The sequence below is a fragment of the Leucopleurus acutus genome (assembly GCF_964270905.1).
Source record: "Leucopleurus acutus genome assembly, chromosome: 3".
Lineage (NCBI taxonomy): Eukaryota > Metazoa > Chordata > Mammalia > Artiodactyla > Delphinidae > Leucopleurus > Leucopleurus acutus.
Genome location: NC_139145.1, coordinates 128,085,374 through 128,104,284, shown reverse-complemented (window position 1 = coordinate 128,104,284; position 18,911 = coordinate 128,085,374). Strand labels below are relative to the sequence as shown.

General features: G+C 37.4%; 1 protein-coding gene across 1 annotated transcript in view; it reads left to right on the top strand.

Moving 5' to 3' along the window:
- ZSWIM6 (zinc finger SWIM-type containing 6) overlaps positions 1–18,911 on the top strand; it is a gene marked incomplete at its 3' end in the record, with an annotated part of 203,647 nt that overhangs the window by 113,371 nt on the left and 71,365 nt on the right. The window contains exon 2 of the mRNA XM_082837232.1: positions 15,144–15,500. Coding sequence (XP_082693358.1) covers positions 15,144–15,500 — 357 coding nt within the window. The remainder of the gene's footprint in view (positions 1–15,143; positions 15,501–18,911) is intronic.

The following is an 18,911-nucleotide window of genomic DNA, read 5'->3' as shown; positions in this document are numbered from 1 at the left end:
TACCCTCTTGTTTAATAAGATGCTGAATTTTGATATATATATTTTTAAAACTTAATAAACTTAGACTTGTGTTTCTAGTAGACCTGTCAAGCTGTCCCCCAAATAAAAAACTTTATTCTTGGCTCAGAATAACTGCAGATGTCCCCAGTTAGTTTATAAATGGTCTGGGTAGAGTTTGGAGTTGCTGGAGAATATAGCTGCCACAGAAAAGATTCTCTTAGCCTTTTCTAATGAATTCCCTCCTGCTGTGCATGTGTATATAAAGGTAATTTTGATAGTGGAGTGAAGGATAAGGGAATGAGGCAAGGTACAATTGCGTTTAGTAAAGGGGGAAAGTGTGAGAAGAATTTGAAGGAACAAATGTTAGGAGAGAGAGAGAAATGAAAGAGAAGGACCAGTTAGACCAGTAGAAGATACTGTGGTAGCTGTCACTCATCTCATCTTTACTCTTCTCCCTCTACCATGTTTTACAGTCCTAACATTTACAGGTTTTCTGAAGCAGGGAAAAATAACTTTCTATTGGAGGTGAGGCCTTTTCCAATTTCTGACTACCCTTCTAAGTAAAAGAAAAGAGGCAACTTTATTACAGTCTGAAGTAGTGGGGTTCATACTCAGCCAGAGAAATTAGTATGAATAATATGAAACATTTGTTAAGCTAACGTGCTTGATTTATAATGTATGGCCATATGTTTTTTCCTCAAAATTCCAAAGCCTGAAAACTAACCACATAGTTCATTTCTCAAGTTTTATTTTTTTGCTTTAAACCGTGGAATTTTCCTTGACTATAATTATTTATGTTTTAGGCAATTAAAGTAGCTTTTTAAAACATAATAATTCTGATTGATTAAAGAAGTTGACCGCATATCTTTTGATTGGTCTTTTATGTTGTTGAATTATTGTATTTTTATCTGCATTTAATATGTATGTTTTATGATGAAATAGAGTAGTAATCAGTCATTGAGTCCTATACATGATGCCAGTTATTTATCATCATTTATCCTCCTTTAATTTCCATTATAAACCTGTTCTAGAACTACTGTTGTTTCATCATTTGGTGCTTAGTATTATGTGGGCTATAAATCTCCTATTCTCAAGAATGGATAATATAGTCTCTTGAACTTGGATAAGTATGGTTGCCTCCAAATAGGTGAGTACTTGGATAGGTATTCCAGTTGCCTGTAAACATCTTAGAAATAAACTGAATATACTTTTTAAAAACATTAAATTCTTTTTTAAAAAGCCCTTGAAAGTTCATTATAAACCAAAGAAAAAAATACTTTGAGCCAAAGTCTGGGTTTTCATCATGTATTTTGAATGTGAGTATATATATTTTGGTTGCCTTTGACTTGTTTAGAATCTAAGGTGTTGGAGTATAGGGAGATCTATAAGATTCTAAATAAGTGAATAGATAACATGCTGAACTATGAAATATTCTGCATAATTTTGTGCATATTTTTTGGGGAGCGTTTATTGCCCTTTTTTAGCTTGTCAAGAGATCTGTGCCCACCCCCTGCTCCTTCTCCTCAAAAAAGAAAAGAATGTAAGGGACCACTGACCTAGTCCTTTAGCCTCCTTTTGCAGATATGAAAATAAAGCCACAGACTCAAGGTCAAACAGCTAGTTAGTAGCAGAGCTGGGATTAAAACCCAAGTCTCTCTCCCAGGTCAGTTCTCATTCCATTATACTGACAAGCCTCAGGCACATTATTTTGATTATGCAACACAGGCTAAGCCATTGTATACGTAATTGCTACTTAATTAGCACTCTTTCATATCTGAAGCTGTTCGGGTTTATATTTCTTGTTTAAAATGAACAGTAGTCCCACATTTGGCATAGAAGTATCTATTTTAACTTATTCAAAATATTTTTTAAAATCCTGAAGTTTGGTAACATCAGATCATCATTATTTGTAAACAGCTTTAATGATTACTTGATATTGAAAGGAAAATTGTGGTTAGAGCCCTGAGCCAATACCTGCATTTTTCTGACTTTTTTCTGTAATGTTACCATCACCACATCCAACAGAAATGTTCTTCTAGAAAGAAAAACGGAGCTGGAGGAATCAGGCTCCCTGACTTCAGACTATACTACAAAGCTACAGTAATCAAGACAGTATGGTACTAGCACAAAAACAGAAATATAGATCAATGGAACAGGATAGAAAGCCCAGAGATAAACCCACGCACATATGGTCACCTTATCTTTGAGAAAGAGGCAAGAATATACAGTGGAGAAAAGACAGCCTCTTCAATAAGTGGTGCTGGGAAAACTGGACAGCTACATATAAAAGAATGAAATTAGAACACTCTCTAACACCATACACAAAAATAAACTCAAAATGAGTTAAAGACCTAAATGTAAGGCCAGACACTATCAAACTCTTAGAGGAAGACATAGGCAGAACACTCTATGACATAAATCATAGCAAGATCCTTTTTGACTCCACCTCCTAGAGAAATGGAAATAAAAACAAAAATAAACAAATGGGACCTGATGAAACTTGAAAGCTTTTGCACAGCAAAGGAAACCATAAAGAAGACCAAAGGACAACCCTCAGAATGGGAGAAAATATTTTCAAATGAAGCAACTGACAAAGGATTAATCTCCAAAATTTACAAGCAGCTCATGCAGCTCAACATCAAAAAAACAACCCAATCCAAAAATGGGCAGAAGACCTAAATAGACATTTCTCCAAAGAAGATATACAGATTGCTAACAAACACATGAAAGGATGCTCAACATCACTAATCATTAGAGAAAAGCAAATCAAAACTACAATGAGATATCATCTCACACTGGTCAGAATGGCCATCATCAAAAAATCTACAAACAATAAATGCTGGAGAGGGTGTGGAGAAAAGGGAACCCTCTTGCACTGTTGGTGGGAATGTAAATTGATACAGCCACTATGGAGAACAGCATGGAGGTTCCTTAAAAAACTAAAAATAGAACTACCATACAACCCAGCAATCCCACTACTGGACATATACCCTGAGAAAACCATAATTCAAAAAGAGTCATGTACCACAGTGTTCATTGCAGCTCTATTTACAATAGCCAGGACATGGAAGCAACCTAAGTTTCCATCAACAGATGAATGGATAAAGAAGATGTGGCACATGTATACAGTGGAATATTACTCAGTTATAAAAAGAAACGAAATTGAGTTATTTGTAGTGGGGTGGATGGATCTAGAGTCTGTCATACAGAGTGAAGTAAGTCAGAAAGAGAAAAACAAATACCGTATGCTAACACATATATATGGAATCTAAAAAAAGAAAAAAAATGGTCATGAAGAACCTAGGGGCAAGACGGGAATAAAGATGTAGACCTACTAGAGAATGGACTTGAGGGTACGGGGAAGGGGAAGGGTAAGCTGGGACAAAGTGAGAGAGTGGCATGGACATATATACACTACCAAATGTAAAATAGATAGCTAGTGGGAAGCAGCCGCATAGCACAGGGAAATCAGCTCGGTGCTTTGTGACCACCTAGAGGGGTGGGAGGGAGGGAGAGAGACGCAAGAGGGAAGAGATATGGGGACATATGTATATGTATAACTGATTCACTTTGCTATAAAGCAGAAACTAACACACCATTGTAAAGCAATTATACTCCAATAAAGATGTTAAAAAAACTAGGCAAAAATGGAATATGTCTCTTCATTTATGTACTTTGCTTTCAGAAGAAATAAATAAAACCAAATTGCTTTTTGAAGTAGTGTATATTTATTATTAGTGGTACTTTTGTGAGATTTTGAAAAAGTCACACGTAAACAGGGTTATTATCTACAATAAAAGTTTAATTCTTACTACTCCTGCACATATGCTTCCTGAGTAAGGCACATAGATAATTTGTTTTCAGACTTTTCTATCTTGTAGCTTCAAATTCATGCTAGAGCAATTTGGTAGCGTATTCAGATTTTATTTAACCTCTCTACTAAATAAAATTTTTACTTCTTCATTCATTCGTTCATTTTCTCAGTAAATATTGAGCACGTGTCACACGCCAGGCACTGTTTCTAGGTACTTGTAAGTGCTATCAGGGTGTTATCAGTCCTTCTCTCATAGGACACCCCGATAAATACCTGTTAACATACATAGAACACAATTTGGGAAATGAAGGTTTGTACTGTTTCTCTTTTTTATTTCTGGAAACCACCTCTGATTTGACTTCTTAGCTATCAGTTACCCAGTAATCCAGTGACTTCTCAGAACTGAAACCCTTGTGTTCATGGATGCTTCCCATAGAGACTTGTATATCACCTGTTAACCAAGTTAAGGGATTAGGGAAGTGGTTGTTCATAATATTTAATATTTCATAATACTTAGTGGATAGTAGGGAAAGAATGCAGATATTTAGGTGGTGAAGGCAGGGCAGACAATAGATTCAATCCTTTCATTTCATTTTTAATGGGCTTTCTTTTATGTTTTTATATTATTTTGTGTTTTATACATTCTGTGTAATAAACTTCACCTATATTTATGCAATCTGAGACTTTAACGATTAGGTTTTAGATATGAAAAATAACAAAAAGGTATGCCTTAAGAATCTCAGTTATAGACAGATGGCTGAAAATTATGTAGATAAAAATTAAATGTTTACTCGCTTTCGTATTGAATTTCAAAACTTTAAAAAAATTCTCCCCACATGCCAGTTACATATATGTGACTGCACCTATAGCAGTGTCTGTCCTTTTTCTCTCCACTTCCCTGAGCCATAGCTTCCAAGTCCTTTGAGGTGACCATTGATTCAATTCTATAGCAGCCAGGGCAGGTCAAAGGTCTTGTGTGAGTGGTTGTGGTAACTACCATCCTTCATCTTGTCATGGGTAGCTCTTCATAACTCCTGCCTGCCTACACACTATTTTTAAAAAAATCTATTTCCTTTATTTAATAAATGAGGAAAGAAGAGGGAAGAAGAAATAGATATTAATAAGTAACTTGCCCAAGAGGCTAACATTAGATAATGGCTGAAATTAGGACCAGGAGCCGAGTCTTTCTCTGCCTTGTCATACTGAGTGCTGTAACACGTCTTCTCTGGAGTATGGCTGAGCCAAAAGAGGGCTGAGCAGCCATGGGTTAAGGAGAGCCTGGGCGTGTCCTGTTGCCAAAGTAGGCTGGGCCAGTCAGTAGGCAGAACTGCATTGAGGGCATTGATGACCCTTAGTGTTTAAACTTGGTGTGTGGTTATTGCCAGGCTCCCAGAATGTCTGCTGGACATCATTTATGTAGCAAATCTTTTCTTGGGAAGACCTTAAGCACTTTTTCAATTTTAGCCAAGCACTTTTTTTCTTCTAAGTAATTTATGTTCGTTGTAGAAATCTTAGAAAAAGCATTACCCCTACATCAACCAAAACAAGTTAAATAAACATTCATCTGTAATCACACTGCTCTGAGACATGGGTGGGAATGTCTTAGTATGTTTCATCCACATTTTGAACCAAAGTCTCTTCGCTTCTCTTTTATCACTGTATTTAAGAAAAAAATGTACCTCTTAGCCAAAGTATCAGTACATCTACCTTGCTGTTCTTTTTTTTTTCTTATTAAAGATTTGTTTGTTTGTTTATATTTTTTGGTAATAGTTTTTTTTAAATTGAAGTATAGTGATTTACAGTGTTGTGCTAGTTTCAGGTATACAGCAGAGTGATTCAGTTTATACATATATAGCTTCACTTAGGGAAACTGGAAGTTATTTGAGACAAAATTGTCTTCTCAGTCCCCTGCTTTTCTCTTCCATGTAGAGGCAACTCACATTTTAAGAATGTGCTATGTAAAATGGGAACAAATTTTTAAAAATCATAGCAGTTCCATTAATTTGGAAATATGTATATATTAGTATAGAATTACTGCAACAACAGCAAACCGTTGCGCATTATTGTAATAGAAATGCTGGCATGCTCCTGGGAGCTTGACATTTCAAGCAGCATGTGCACTCACGCTAACGGACTAGGGTTTTAGTGCATGTGTTGGAAATGCTGTGCTTCCAAGAGCATGTGACATTTCTATTACAATAATGATGATAGCAGGCATTCCGTAGAAGGAATCCTTGTGGTGGTTTATATACCTTGTCAGTTCTTACAGCAGTCCTACAAGATAGATATTATTAATCCTTTTTTAGATGAGAAAACTGAGGCTGTTACTTGCTTAAGGTTATTTAACAAAACAGATCTTATTTTAGAAGGTTCTAATTCTCTCTAAAATTCTGCCTCACTTTGTGTTATCCTGCATATTCTGTTGCCTCTGACTTTCTCATATAGGGTACATTTTGCCTTAGGCAAAAAATGTGTTACTAAAATAGTTGCCAGTAATTTTTTTCCGTTAATTGGATTGTTTTGAATACACAAAGAACCTTCAATTATGAGGAATCCCATGGGACATTGTAAAACAATCTTTTTGTAGAAGTAAATACTCTGATCATTTTTAAATTTTTATATTTTAATTTAGATTTTTAATGAAGGTTTCACTTCAAATAGGATGGTATAGCTCTAAGTATTAACAATTATGATAGTAATAATTTTTGTTAATAAAGATTTTTTTCATTTATTTTTCTTTCTTAACGCTCAGACCAGTTTAATGTCTCATATCTGACTTCTTGGAATTGGGAGCATTTCGGTTCCATGATAAGCAAGAAATTGTATACATTTTTTTATATGAAAAATCACATATTCCTTACTATTCTGTTTACTGTGTTTACTTAAATGTATTTTTACTAGAAAAGCCTAGTTTAGGCTGAATTCTAATCATCTTAGGTCGGCGACCCTGGACCAGCAGCCACAGCATCACCTGGGTTGACGGGGTGGGGCCCAGGAATCCTGATGCACATTCCAGTTTGAGATGCACCAAACTACATGTTCCACCTACCAAGAGAGTAAGAGGGTTTGTGCGTTCTTTCACCTAACAAATGCTTCTTGAGAGTTTCCTCCAGGATAGTCCTCTGTGACAAGGGTGCTACAGAACTCTGCTGTCTCAGATGATATCACAGCCCTCTGCTTCGAGCTTAACTCGGTATAAGCGAGACGTGAACACTTAGAAATAGGCTTTAATTTAAAGTTGAGGGGTCAAGCCGGAGTTCCACGGTGTGGGTGGAGGAATTTGGCTACCGAGGCCTGCATTCTCCCTTCTGAGGTCTGAGCACACTTTTCTCCTTACCTCTTGGCTCTGGTAAACAGACTTAGTTTCCAGAGTTTGTCCTTCACCTCAGCTCCTAAAGTAAATAGCCAGGCATCTCTAAAGGTTGTTTTGCTGTAAGCAGCAACAGGAAATAAGTAAAAGGATCTTCTGTCCCCTTCCCCCTTAGGGGAAGTAAGACACAGGTGTGTAGAGGTGCTCAGAGTTGAACACCAAAGGGCTGTAATAAACTTAATCTGTACTTTAGAGGTTGGGCATCCAGGTGAGAGGCCAAGTGAGGGAGGGGAAGAGGAGGGAGCACTGAATTGTAGGGGCGCCATTGGGGGCTATACAGATCGGGGCAAGGGAGCCTGGCTGATCTGGTCTTCAGGAAAGGTGGAAGTCTGGAGCTGCTTTGCAGAGAAGGTTGGCATTAGAGAAAGTGGAATTTAAAAATTGGGGCAGATAATTTAAATTCCTAAGCACTTTGTGGCTTTATAGTTGTGCGCATAACTCAAATTCTACTTAATTTGTTTATCACCCCTCCTCCCCCGGCTGCCCACCCAGAATCTGGGGCTGGGCAATGGTTGTTTCCCTCAAGTATGCATGTTAAAATACAGAAATATGTTTTGGAAAATTACTTGACAGTAATGGGGGGGAGGGGCTTATGTACTTCAAGATTGGGGATGACACAGAGTGATGTGATTTTTTTTTTTTTTTTAAAATCCAACACGGTCTCCTTAAACTCAGCTTCTTCTAGGTGCTCATTACAGATGGCTAAATTAGTGGATAAGTGTCTTTTTTTTTTTCAGGAATAATATTAAATAGCTATGTAATGCCATTCATATCTAACACAGTTATTCTGATCATACGGGTCCTTGTATGAAGTGTTGTGAGGATCTACATTAACGAGGAAACAAAACCAATACGGAACAGAGTGCCTCTGGGAACTCTTGATTGGGCCCATCCAGTGCATGCTCCGTAAATTTTTATGTTGTTTATATGGTGTGCTGTGGTTTACAGTCTGGTCTTTGCATTAATTTGCCATTGTCTTTCTCTCAAATATTAATGAAGTGTAGGAGCAATTCTAGTCCAAATAGGCATTTTAAAGGTGGACTTCAAAACAAAGCTTTTCCTTTAAAAAATAATTTTTCTGAAAGACGGAAACCACTTCATTAGTGATTGCCGGCAAAATCTCCTAATGTCTTTCCATAAGCTGTTTAAGCTTAGTGTTAGAAATTAGGGCTAGAGGATTTAATTAGCCAGCTCACAGGATGCAGTCTCTTTAATTTAGGATATCCCTTTGAGAAAATTACGTAGTTGAAGAAAGAATATCATATTTTAGACAAGTTGGTTTTGAGTTGAGTTTATTGCCTCTGTCTTGGTCCCTTAATGTGTCTGTACTGCTGATCTGGAAATTAAGCTTGATTTGAATGAAAACTTTTGTTTTTAAATTGATAATTGCAGCATGGCATGTTAGATTGTGTGCAGTTCTCAGAGTTAGGAAAGGTAAAAGTTGGGTTTTGTGGGGCAATGATTAACTCATATATTTTACCAGGGAGACATAATCAGGTATTAGTTACTATACATTTAGCCAATGCACTGGGTTTAGCAAACCAATGAATGCTTTGTTATGAGAGTGGTTAACACTTCTGCATTTTTAGACTTAGCTTTAGAAACTTAAAAGAAACCTCTTTCAACCCTTGCCATCCTTTCAGCCATAACATTGCATTGCTTTGGTTTCTGCCTTTAATTTCCCCGGGGGTTCTTTTTATTTAGGAAAAGGGTGAAAGATGTATTTGTGTAAGTACTACACCAGTGCTTCTGTTAAATTCTTTTTCAACAAAAAATATGTTACTTGAGCACCTCATGCACAGGGTGCATATTTTTCTGAAAAGAATGTGCCCTGAAAGCAGTAGTTTTTAGTGTGTATTTATTTCATGTCTACCAGTTTACTTTAGCTTAGACAATTTCTAATGTTTTCAGTTTGTTACCATTTTTCAGTTAACTGAGCACATATACATATATGCACAAAGTGGCCAAGCTTTAGAAATTCTTTGTGTATTTTAAAACAGTTGTCTCTCCGGTCTGATATCATGGGTCTCCTTGTCACCTTTAAAATGCAACTAAAATCTAACCTTAGATATGGAAAATCAGCTTTCAAGGAAAGCTTATTTTTAGAATATCAGTGAAGAATTTAATATTTACTTTCTAGAAACCTTAATTCTCGTTAATGTGAAATTAATGTAGACGATTCAATTGTGTAGTTCTCATGTGAGAAATTTGCCCCTTCAGTGTTTCCCTGCTAAGTCTTATAAACTACTGACCTACCGTAAGGTCCAAGTGCAAAAATGAAAATGTTTTGAAAGCCTCTCTGGGAGCTATGGGTATCCCTGGACCATGCTTTGAGAATCATTGCATTATAATATTTTTGAGGTATCTATGGTTACCTAAAAAAATCTCTCCCCAAACATTTTCTAGTTCTCTCTGTGTGAAAGTACACTCTTTCGCATTTATTTTCCAAGTTACTTCAAGAATGAGGTTCCTCCTTCCCCCCAGGATTCCAGTAGCCATAGAGGAAAAAAAACGTATTATGGGTAAAGGGAATGTTTCCAGCACCCCTCCCCCCTATTTCTCCAGCTGGGAAGGGAAGGAAAGGGAAATAAAATTTAATGAGCACTTTTACTACGTGCCAGGTGCTTTACATATGTTATTTCAGTTTAATCCCCAAAACAATCCTAGGAGGTATTTCTAGCCACATTTTGCACAAAATACAGCAAGTATCAGAAAGGATAAACAATATGCCCAGATCACACAGCATTTAAGTGGACAGAACCTGATCCGAATCAAAGTCTTGTTACCAAGGCCTATACAACACTAAGCCTTGGTTTCTGCTTTGTTTTTCTTTAGTTCCTGCAGGCTGAGAACGTGAATACTATCATTATATTGGGTGCTGTGGTGGCATGACGACAAAACGATTTGACTGCCCTGTGAGGTTTGCTCTTATGGAATTAACTGTCTTTGACAGATTATATTTTGTAAAGTCAAATATATTTATTAAAAAAGATTTATGTAGTTTCTTCAGTTTTAGTTCTTTGAAAATAAAACAGCTAATTATCCATGGTTTACCACAGAGCGCAGGATTACCCCTTTCTGTGTCCTCAGTTCTGTCATATCAAACAGCTGACTGTCCTAGAAGGAGATTTTTGCATTTACAATCCCAAAGCCGCTGGTCATCTGGGATGTCAGAACTCCAGAAAGGCAAAATCCATTCTCAAGAACATTACTTTTTGTTTCAAGTCACGCAGTACCTAAAGGATAAGACTATTGAGGGGTGCGGAGGAAGGAGTGGGGGAAGAATGTCTATCGGTACATCTCTAGTTATCTTTGAGGGAGGAATATTCTCCTTGCTTCTCCTGTGAGTGCTATGGTATGATTTAGGACCCAGAGAGAGTGAGTTGGTGGAATTTCAAAGTTTCCTCAAATTGGAGAGGCCAAAATACACGACCACACAACCCTGAAGAGAGGCATGGTGGAACCTCCTACATGTTGACTCAGTATTGCGCTGTCTTAAAAACTAGTGTACCTGCTGTCCCCTCTGTGTGTATGTAACTTTCTTGTATCTAAAGTAAAGCCTCTTACCTCTAGCAACATCAGCCATCCCAACCTAAAAGTAAGGAGGGAAAAACCCCAAATAGACCTCTGAGTGTTAAATAGTTGACACAAATCTAATCAAATTAGAGGTGCAGCTGACCTGAGGGCAAAGAACTTTCTATGAAAAAGGATAGCAGTATAGGAGGGGAGTCATTGTGATAGCTGATAGTAGAGAAAAAAACAAGAGCCCGCTTAAAAAATACTGCCACCTGCAGTTGTCTCTTACAGGGAATGCTGTCCCATTCACTTGGTAATACCCTGAATGGTCAGCTGATTAGGGTGGCAAGGTAGAACTTACATTTAGAAATATTTCCAACAAAAATAGTTGGAATTTTTTTTTTTTTTGCGTTATGTGGGCCTCTCACTGTCGTGCCCTCTCCCGTTGCAGAGCACAGGCTCCGGACGCGCAGGCTCAGCGGCCATGGCTCACGGGCCCAGCCGCTCCGCGGCATGTGGGATCTTCCCGGACCGGGGCACGAACCCGTGTCCCCTGCATCGGCAGGCAAACTCTCAACCTCTGAGCCACCAGGGAAGCCCCAAAATAGTTGGAATTTTAAAAAGGAGTTTGGATACTTGAAAGATAATCTAGAATTACTGGGAAAAAGAACATTCATGAAATGCCTTAATCTTGATGATATTACATTAATGAAGTGTACTTTTATAAGACATGAATGTGTTTATTTGTGTCCTCACATCTCTTGAGTTAGTTTTGGAAGTCACAATATTTTATAGTTTGTTTTTTAAAAAATTTTATGAGAATGGTAAATACTGAACATAATATAATTGGATAGTAGGTGGGGTTTTCCCCCAGCATAATTGTACGATATCAGGATTCACTATACTTTACTTCTGACTTGTACAACTCACATGAATGAAGAAAACTCTGTTTTGCAAAACCATTTGATGGCTTCATTGGTTCTGCTAAGGGTCTCTTCTCTTTTTTTAAAATTTTTATTGGAGTATAGCTGCTTTACAATGCTGTGTTAGTTTCTGCTGTACAGCAAAGTGAATCAGCTATACGTATACATATATCCCCTCTTTTTTGGATTTCCTTCCCATTTAGGTCACTGCAGAGCACTGAGTAGAGTTCCCTGTGCTATACAGTAGGTTCTCGTTAGCTATCTATTTTATACGTAGTATCAATAGTGTATATATGTCAATCCCCATCTCCCAATTCATCCCACTGTCCCCTTCCCCCTTGGTATCCATACCTTTGTTCTCTATGTCTGTGTCTCTGTTTCTGCTTTGCAAATAAGACCATCTGTACCATTTTTCTAGATTCCACATATATGTGTTAACATACAACGTTTGTTTTCTCTTTCTGACTTACTTCACTCTGTATGACACTCTCTAGGCCCATCCAGGTCTCTACAAATGACCCAATTTCGTTCCTTTTTATGGCTGAGTAATATTCCATTGTATATATGTACCACATCATCTTTATCCATTACTCTGTTGATGGATATTTAGGTTGCTTCCATGTCCTGGCTATTGTAGTGCTGCAGTGAACATTGGGGTACCTGTGTCTTTTTAAATTATGGTTTTCTCAGGGTATATGCCCAGTAGTGGGATTGCTGGGTCATATGGTAATTCTTTCTATTTTTAGTTTTTTAAGGCACCTCCATACTGTTCTCCATAGTGGCTGTATCAATTTACATTCCCACCAACAGTGCAAGAGGGTTCCCTTTTCTCCACACCCTCTTCAGCATTTATTGTTTATAGAGTTTTTGATGATGGCCATTTTGAGGTGATTTGTGAGGTGATAACCTCATTGTAGTTTTGATTTGCATTTCTCTAATAATTAGTGTTGTTGAGCATCTTTTTATGTGCCTCTTGGCCATCTGTATGTCTTCTTTAGGGAAATGTCTATTTAGGAAGGGCCTCTTCTTTGATAGTTAAATCAGTCTCTTTTGAAGCACCTCTTACACTATAGCCTTGCAGACTATTTAAATACTAACTAGTCTAACTATTTTGGATTCTCAGTTGTCTTGGCTTTGCCTGTGATGGGAGTCCTTCAGTATCACTTTTGTGGAGAGACAAAGATGTTGACTTGGTGGATAAGGAGAAATAAAATAGTGTTAAGCTGGGAGAGATTGATTTTATAAATGGTTAGTTTATGATAACTATCTTTCTATAGTGACAGCTAGTTTCTTCTGTACACATATATATGTGACAGGTAGAAAACAGAGAACCTTTGCACTAAGTATACAGAATATCCTTGGAAACTTTCTGGACTTATTTATGATCCATTGATCTTTTTCTTGTCTTAATCTGTGCCTGTCCCATGGACTTTTAATTATTGTAAGCTTTTAGCACACTGGTATACAAGAAGGCAAGACTGCTCTTATTATTCTTCATTTCTAAAATTTTCCTGGGTGTTTACTTTTTATGTGATCTTTTTTTCTCGTGGGGAAATACATTAAAATTTTTTTAAAAATATGATTATATTTGCTATGTATCCTTTCTTTAATTGCGGTTTTCCAAAAAAACTTCTTGACCAAAAGAGATGGAGGAGGAGACTGGAATATCCATTTAAAAACAGGGATAATCTCTGTGGAAGAAAACCAGAGGTTACCGTACTACGGTTATCAGAATTCCTTATTGTGAAGCAGTAGTAGTGACTTGATTTTTGGAAATGCACTTCTTAAGTTGATAATCTGGTAAAAAAATATGACAACACTTTTCTCTTTCCACTGTGTTGCTGAATATGAATTATCAAGATGAAGTTACATTACTCTGAAAGATTTCTCGTAAGTTGAATAATGTTTCTCCCAGCACCCTGGCCTAAAGGAACCCCTCTCTTGAAAGAGATAGTAAGTAGGGTTCAGATGCCCCACATGTGAACTCTAGGCATCATCTGGCTGTCCTTCTCGTGTCACATCTCTGTAGCTCCACGTGCAGCATCCTTTCCAGAGTTCCCACATGGTGAAAAGATCCTTCTCCTTGTGATTTAAGGGGAACCTGGAGAAATAGTGGCCTGCTAGGTAAATTTTATTCAAGTAGCATAGACAGTGGAAGGCTGAGAGAGTCAGAGGCTTCATTACATTTCTGACATTCAAGTTTCTGTCGGGTACTTAATCCTGAGGTAAGCCTGTGCCCTGGAGGTTTCCCCTTAATGTTTATCACTGGCCCTCTGCATGTGGCTTTCAGAGAGGGTAGATGGAACTGAATGCTGTGCCAAAAAACATTCAGGATAAGCTTCCCCATATTTAGGGAAAAGGAGTGAGGGGGATGTATGCCCTGGCCAAACAGGACGAGACTGACTGACTGGTGGCAGCGGCAGCGAGAGGCAGTTTTCATTGGCTGTGAGCTGTAGCTAGAGCTATCCAAGGAACTGTTGCTGCCTGTGCGGGTTGAGTGTCTCATTTCTGGATCCTTCGAAGCAGCGGCCAAGTGCCATTGGTGAGGGAGGTTGTGGAGGGTTCCTGTGTGGTTCTAAGTTGAGGCTACAAGGCCTCTAAGGCCCCTTGCCACTTGGTGATTTTGTGCACCCATGTGAGCATGTGAGCATGTTTAAAAGCCTACCTCTGTACCAGCTTTACTCTGTATGATAGGAAAGAAAATAGTCATTGAGCTACTTCAGCTATGGTATTCGTGCGATTTGATGGGCTTTGCAGTTCCCCCTGCACATACTGCTCAGAGACGTTGCAATATTGGGGCTGCCTGGAATAAAGGTGGAAGGAAGGGAGGAGTTTGTTGAGAAGAAAGCTGAGCTGGCCTACTCTATTTTTAAAAAGTTGTTTAAAAAAGGGTGGAATGCTGGGGGAGAAAACTACTGATCTAGGGGATTTTGGTCAGGTATATACCACACACAGATTTAGAACAGTAATGATGGCTTACTCTAGGTAAGCTATGGTCTAGGTATAGGTATGATGTGGTGTATGAATATACATATATATAGGTGTGATGGTGGTATACTGCAGTAAGTGTTTTCATATGGCTGTGTAATAAACTACTTCAGCATGTCTGTTAAATAGCATTTATTTTTTACTTGTAAGGTGCAGGGAGAGGGAGGTTGGAGTGGCCTGAATGTTTTTACTTGAAAATAAAAGCTGTCATGTTTTATTCTTGCAGCTGTCAAGCACTGCGCATTTCAAAGAATTAAAATATTTTGTAGGGCTTCCCTGGTGGCGCAGTGGTTGAGAGTCTGCCTGCCAATGCAGGGGACACGGGTTCGTGCCCCAGTCTGGGAAGATCCCACATGCCGCGGAGCGGCTGGGCCCGAGAGCCATGGCCGCTGAGCCTGCGCGTCCGGAGCCTGTGCTCCGCGACGGGAGAGGCCACAACAGTGAGAGGCCCACGTACAGGAAAAAAATATATATATATATTTTGTAGCATCTGAATGCAGAAACTGAACTCTCCTCCCCTTCTTTCACATAGGTTTCCACTTGAGTGGCACAGTGACAGAACCTGCAATACAATCGGAGCCAGAAACTGTTTGTAACGTGGCCATCAGCTTTGATCGTTGCAAGATTACCTCAGTGACCTGCAGCTGTGGAAACAAGGACATATTTTATTGTGCCCATGTTGTGGCACTGTCTTTATACCGCATCCGCAAGCCAGATCAGGTCAAATTGCATCTTCCCATTTCAGAGACTCTCTTTCAAATGAATAGAGACCAACTACAAAAGTTTGTACAGTATTTGATCACAGTGCACCACACAGAAGTTTTGCCAACTGCTCAAAAATTGGCAGATGAAATTCTTTCCCAGAATTCAGAAATCAACCAAGTTCATGGTGAGTATAAATAATCATTCTATAGATTGCTTCTCTGGATTATTTTTCATTTATAAATTTAATTCTTTTGCATGAAAATGAATTAAATATGAATTAGATCATCAGCATTGCTCTTAGGTAGCTGAAGGTTTAAATTTAGTTTTGCATCCTAAAACATTTCTTTTGAAATGTTTTGTACCTTCTACTAGATACCAAGTCTTTTCTGCTCAGAAAAATTTCTCGTTTGTTAAAGCTTGGCTCTTATATGTTTATGTTTTGTAAAATTTCATCAAATACTAGGTATCAGTTATAGTAAACACAAATTCACCTTTGTCAGCTGTTGTCAGTAAACTGACTTGCGCATATTCAGAATTTTTTTCATTTTCTTAAAAAATTTATTTTCCAAGGCAGTAAGTTTCTGATATGATGCCTCATATTAAGAAAGTAACTTATTCTTAGAAAAAGATGAGAATTTATATAGAGAGAGTTTAGGATATGATTATTATTATTATGTGTAAGAAATCTCAAAAAGGGTTTCTTTTAAGTCTTTTATACACTGAACTTGTTATCTCACTTATTTGTAAACACATGTATCAACTGTCAACATATAGTTGAAATATGGGACTAGTCAGTCACTCAACCCTATCCTTTTAGGTTTTCTTCAAAGTCCTTACTTGATGTAGCAAATATAAATGTTTAAGGAAAGCAGTTTGAGATCATTTCTTAAAAACTTTTAAAATTGTGAGATATAACACAGAAAAGTGCATAGAATATGTATGTGTAGATTAACAAAGTGAACCAGCATCCCCGCCAAGAGATAGATGACTCTCGGCACTTTGGAGGGTTCCACGTGTCCCCTTCCAGTCAGTCATAGGCTCCTTTCTGTTTCCCATGGTAATCATTGCCTGATTTTTTACGGTAATCACTTCTTTGGTGCTTTGTGTTTTAACGTTAACATCACTAAACACTGGTTTAGTCTTATCTGATTTTAAACGTTATGTATCTGACTTCTTTCATTCAAAATCATGTTTATATGATTTATTCATATTGTTTCACGTACCATTAGTTCATTCACTTTCATTGCTCTAAAGCAGCACCAGAAATACCAATAGAAGTACAGTGTGAGCTACATGTATAAGTTAAAATATCTTGTTAGCTTCACTTAAAAAGAAGCAAGTAAAATTAATGTTAATAATGTTTTATTTATCTCAATATATCTAAAAAATCAATTCAATATATTCATATCATACCAACATTCATAAATATCAATTCAACAAAAATATTGATATATTTCACTTCTTTTCCATATTAAGTCTTTGAAAATCTGTTGTCTGTTCTACACTTACAGCACATCTCACATCAAGCTCTAGCCACATTGCCAGTGTTCAATAGCCACATGGCTAGTGGCTCCTTATTCGACAGCTCATACTCTATAGAGTATTCTAGGTATGAGGACACCACAATTTATTTGTCTCTCCCACTGTTGATGAACCTTGTTTTGAATAGAGCTGCTGTGAACATTCTTTTACAAGTCTCCTGGTAGCTTATGATACTTTTAATATGTCTTTTATGTCAGGGGAAAATCCACATAGACATATTTCTTCTAGTGCTCTCCATGTCAGTCTCAGCTTTATTAAAGTAGCTGTTATAAGGTGTGTAAAGCATTTTACTTGGTAGAGTCTGCCAGTGTTGAGTAACAGGATTGTAAACAAGTCTGCCACAGAAGTACCCTGGACCCACCAAAAGCACATACATTCAAGGACTTTTTAAGCAGGCTTCTGCTCTGTCGTATCATCTGTCTCAATCATGTTACCTTGTGAAAATTCAGGCCAGCTAACAGTCATCTCAGAGATTTCTCAGGAGCCTATTTGTGGCTTCCTATTAAATCGCTCATTGAAGGCAGAAGAATAGCATATACCATTTCTTCAAACTTTTATGCACTCTCTCTTTTTCCTTTTTTTAAAATTCATATATTCCATTTGGTCATTTTGTTCTCTGAGTTTTAGTTTAACCAGAGGTCCACATCAACAGTAAGGTGTTTGTTCTGCATTTGTCTTCCTTGTTTTGAAGGATAGCAGCCCCCAAAGTTTCTTATCTAAAAGCTTTTAAAATGCATTTCTGTGTCGAAATAGTGGGACTAATGAAACAAATCTAACCTAAACTTGGATGTGAGAAAGTGTTCACATGACATTATATTTCTCTCAGACTTTCTAAAATTAGAAGAAAAAGATGTCTAAGGAAATATCAAGGGCAGAATGCAGGTTAGCTTTAGACTCAATGTGATTTTCAAATAACTTTTGCATGAGAACAGCTTCACGAAAGCAGTGAACTTGAGAACTTTATCCTGCCAGCTTTCTCTCCACTTAATTTATCATAAGATTTGCTCCTAGCCTGGAAATGGGCCAATTACACAAGCTGCCTTCCTGCCTTCCATTCTAGTGTGACAAGTGGCAAAAAAAGAAGAGAGGTAGAAAGCAGGCCATGACCTTAAGTGTTGAAATGGGAAATCTGCTCCCTGGAGGGTCCTATTTTAACTGTTAGATTGATGACTTAGTAGGGGGTGGGATTTAAAATGTTTTGCAGTTATTTGACTACATGGTCCCACCTGCCTTCAAACATCTGTACATTAAGCGTTTTCTAACTCATTTTAAAAGCAGTATTTCCTTGTATGGTTTCGAGGGTGTATTTTTTCTTTGAGAAAAATGTCTTGAACATGAATGTTGGGAAGAGTTCATGTTTCTCTAAGGAAAAGCATCACTTTTACCTTGCTAGATAAATAGGGTTAGGATAGGATTTAGATTAGATTATCTTAATAGGTATCTATAGGTGTCTATCTTAATAGGTATCTATATATATCTTAAACAGAATGAGGTTTAGCTTATCTAAATCCTTTATAAGAGAAATTCATAATATAATTTTTAAGTAAATACGAATTATGTTGATGATAACAGTAAGGTTTTTCCTTTTCCTTGTGAACTTGTCCTAATGCTTCTTAAAATTCTATTAGTTGCTTTACTTACTATTTTGAAATATTTTATTTTTAAAAGAATTTTATGCTGAGGAATTAAAAGCTTTTTCAAGTCTATTTCAGGCATATTGTTTCTCAAAATTTCCTTGTAAGCTACATATTGCAAATTTATAATTGTAATAGTTTCTAGACTAAGAAGCCAAGGAGAATGGGTTAGTGACTTATCCAGGATCACAGGTTGAGTGAAAGTAGTCGGAATATAGAAGTAGTCATCATAATAGTTCAGTCCTTGTCAGTTTTTTACATTTCATTTTGTTTTCATGAAATGTCCTGCATAATTGTGATTAGATTAAATCAATCACTGTATGCTAAAAAGTGGGTGTAAGATAGTTAATGTTAATGGCCCTCCAAGGAGATTGCCAGTTGTAGTTTTGCATTGATAAGCAAAATTGTTTGTCTTGGTT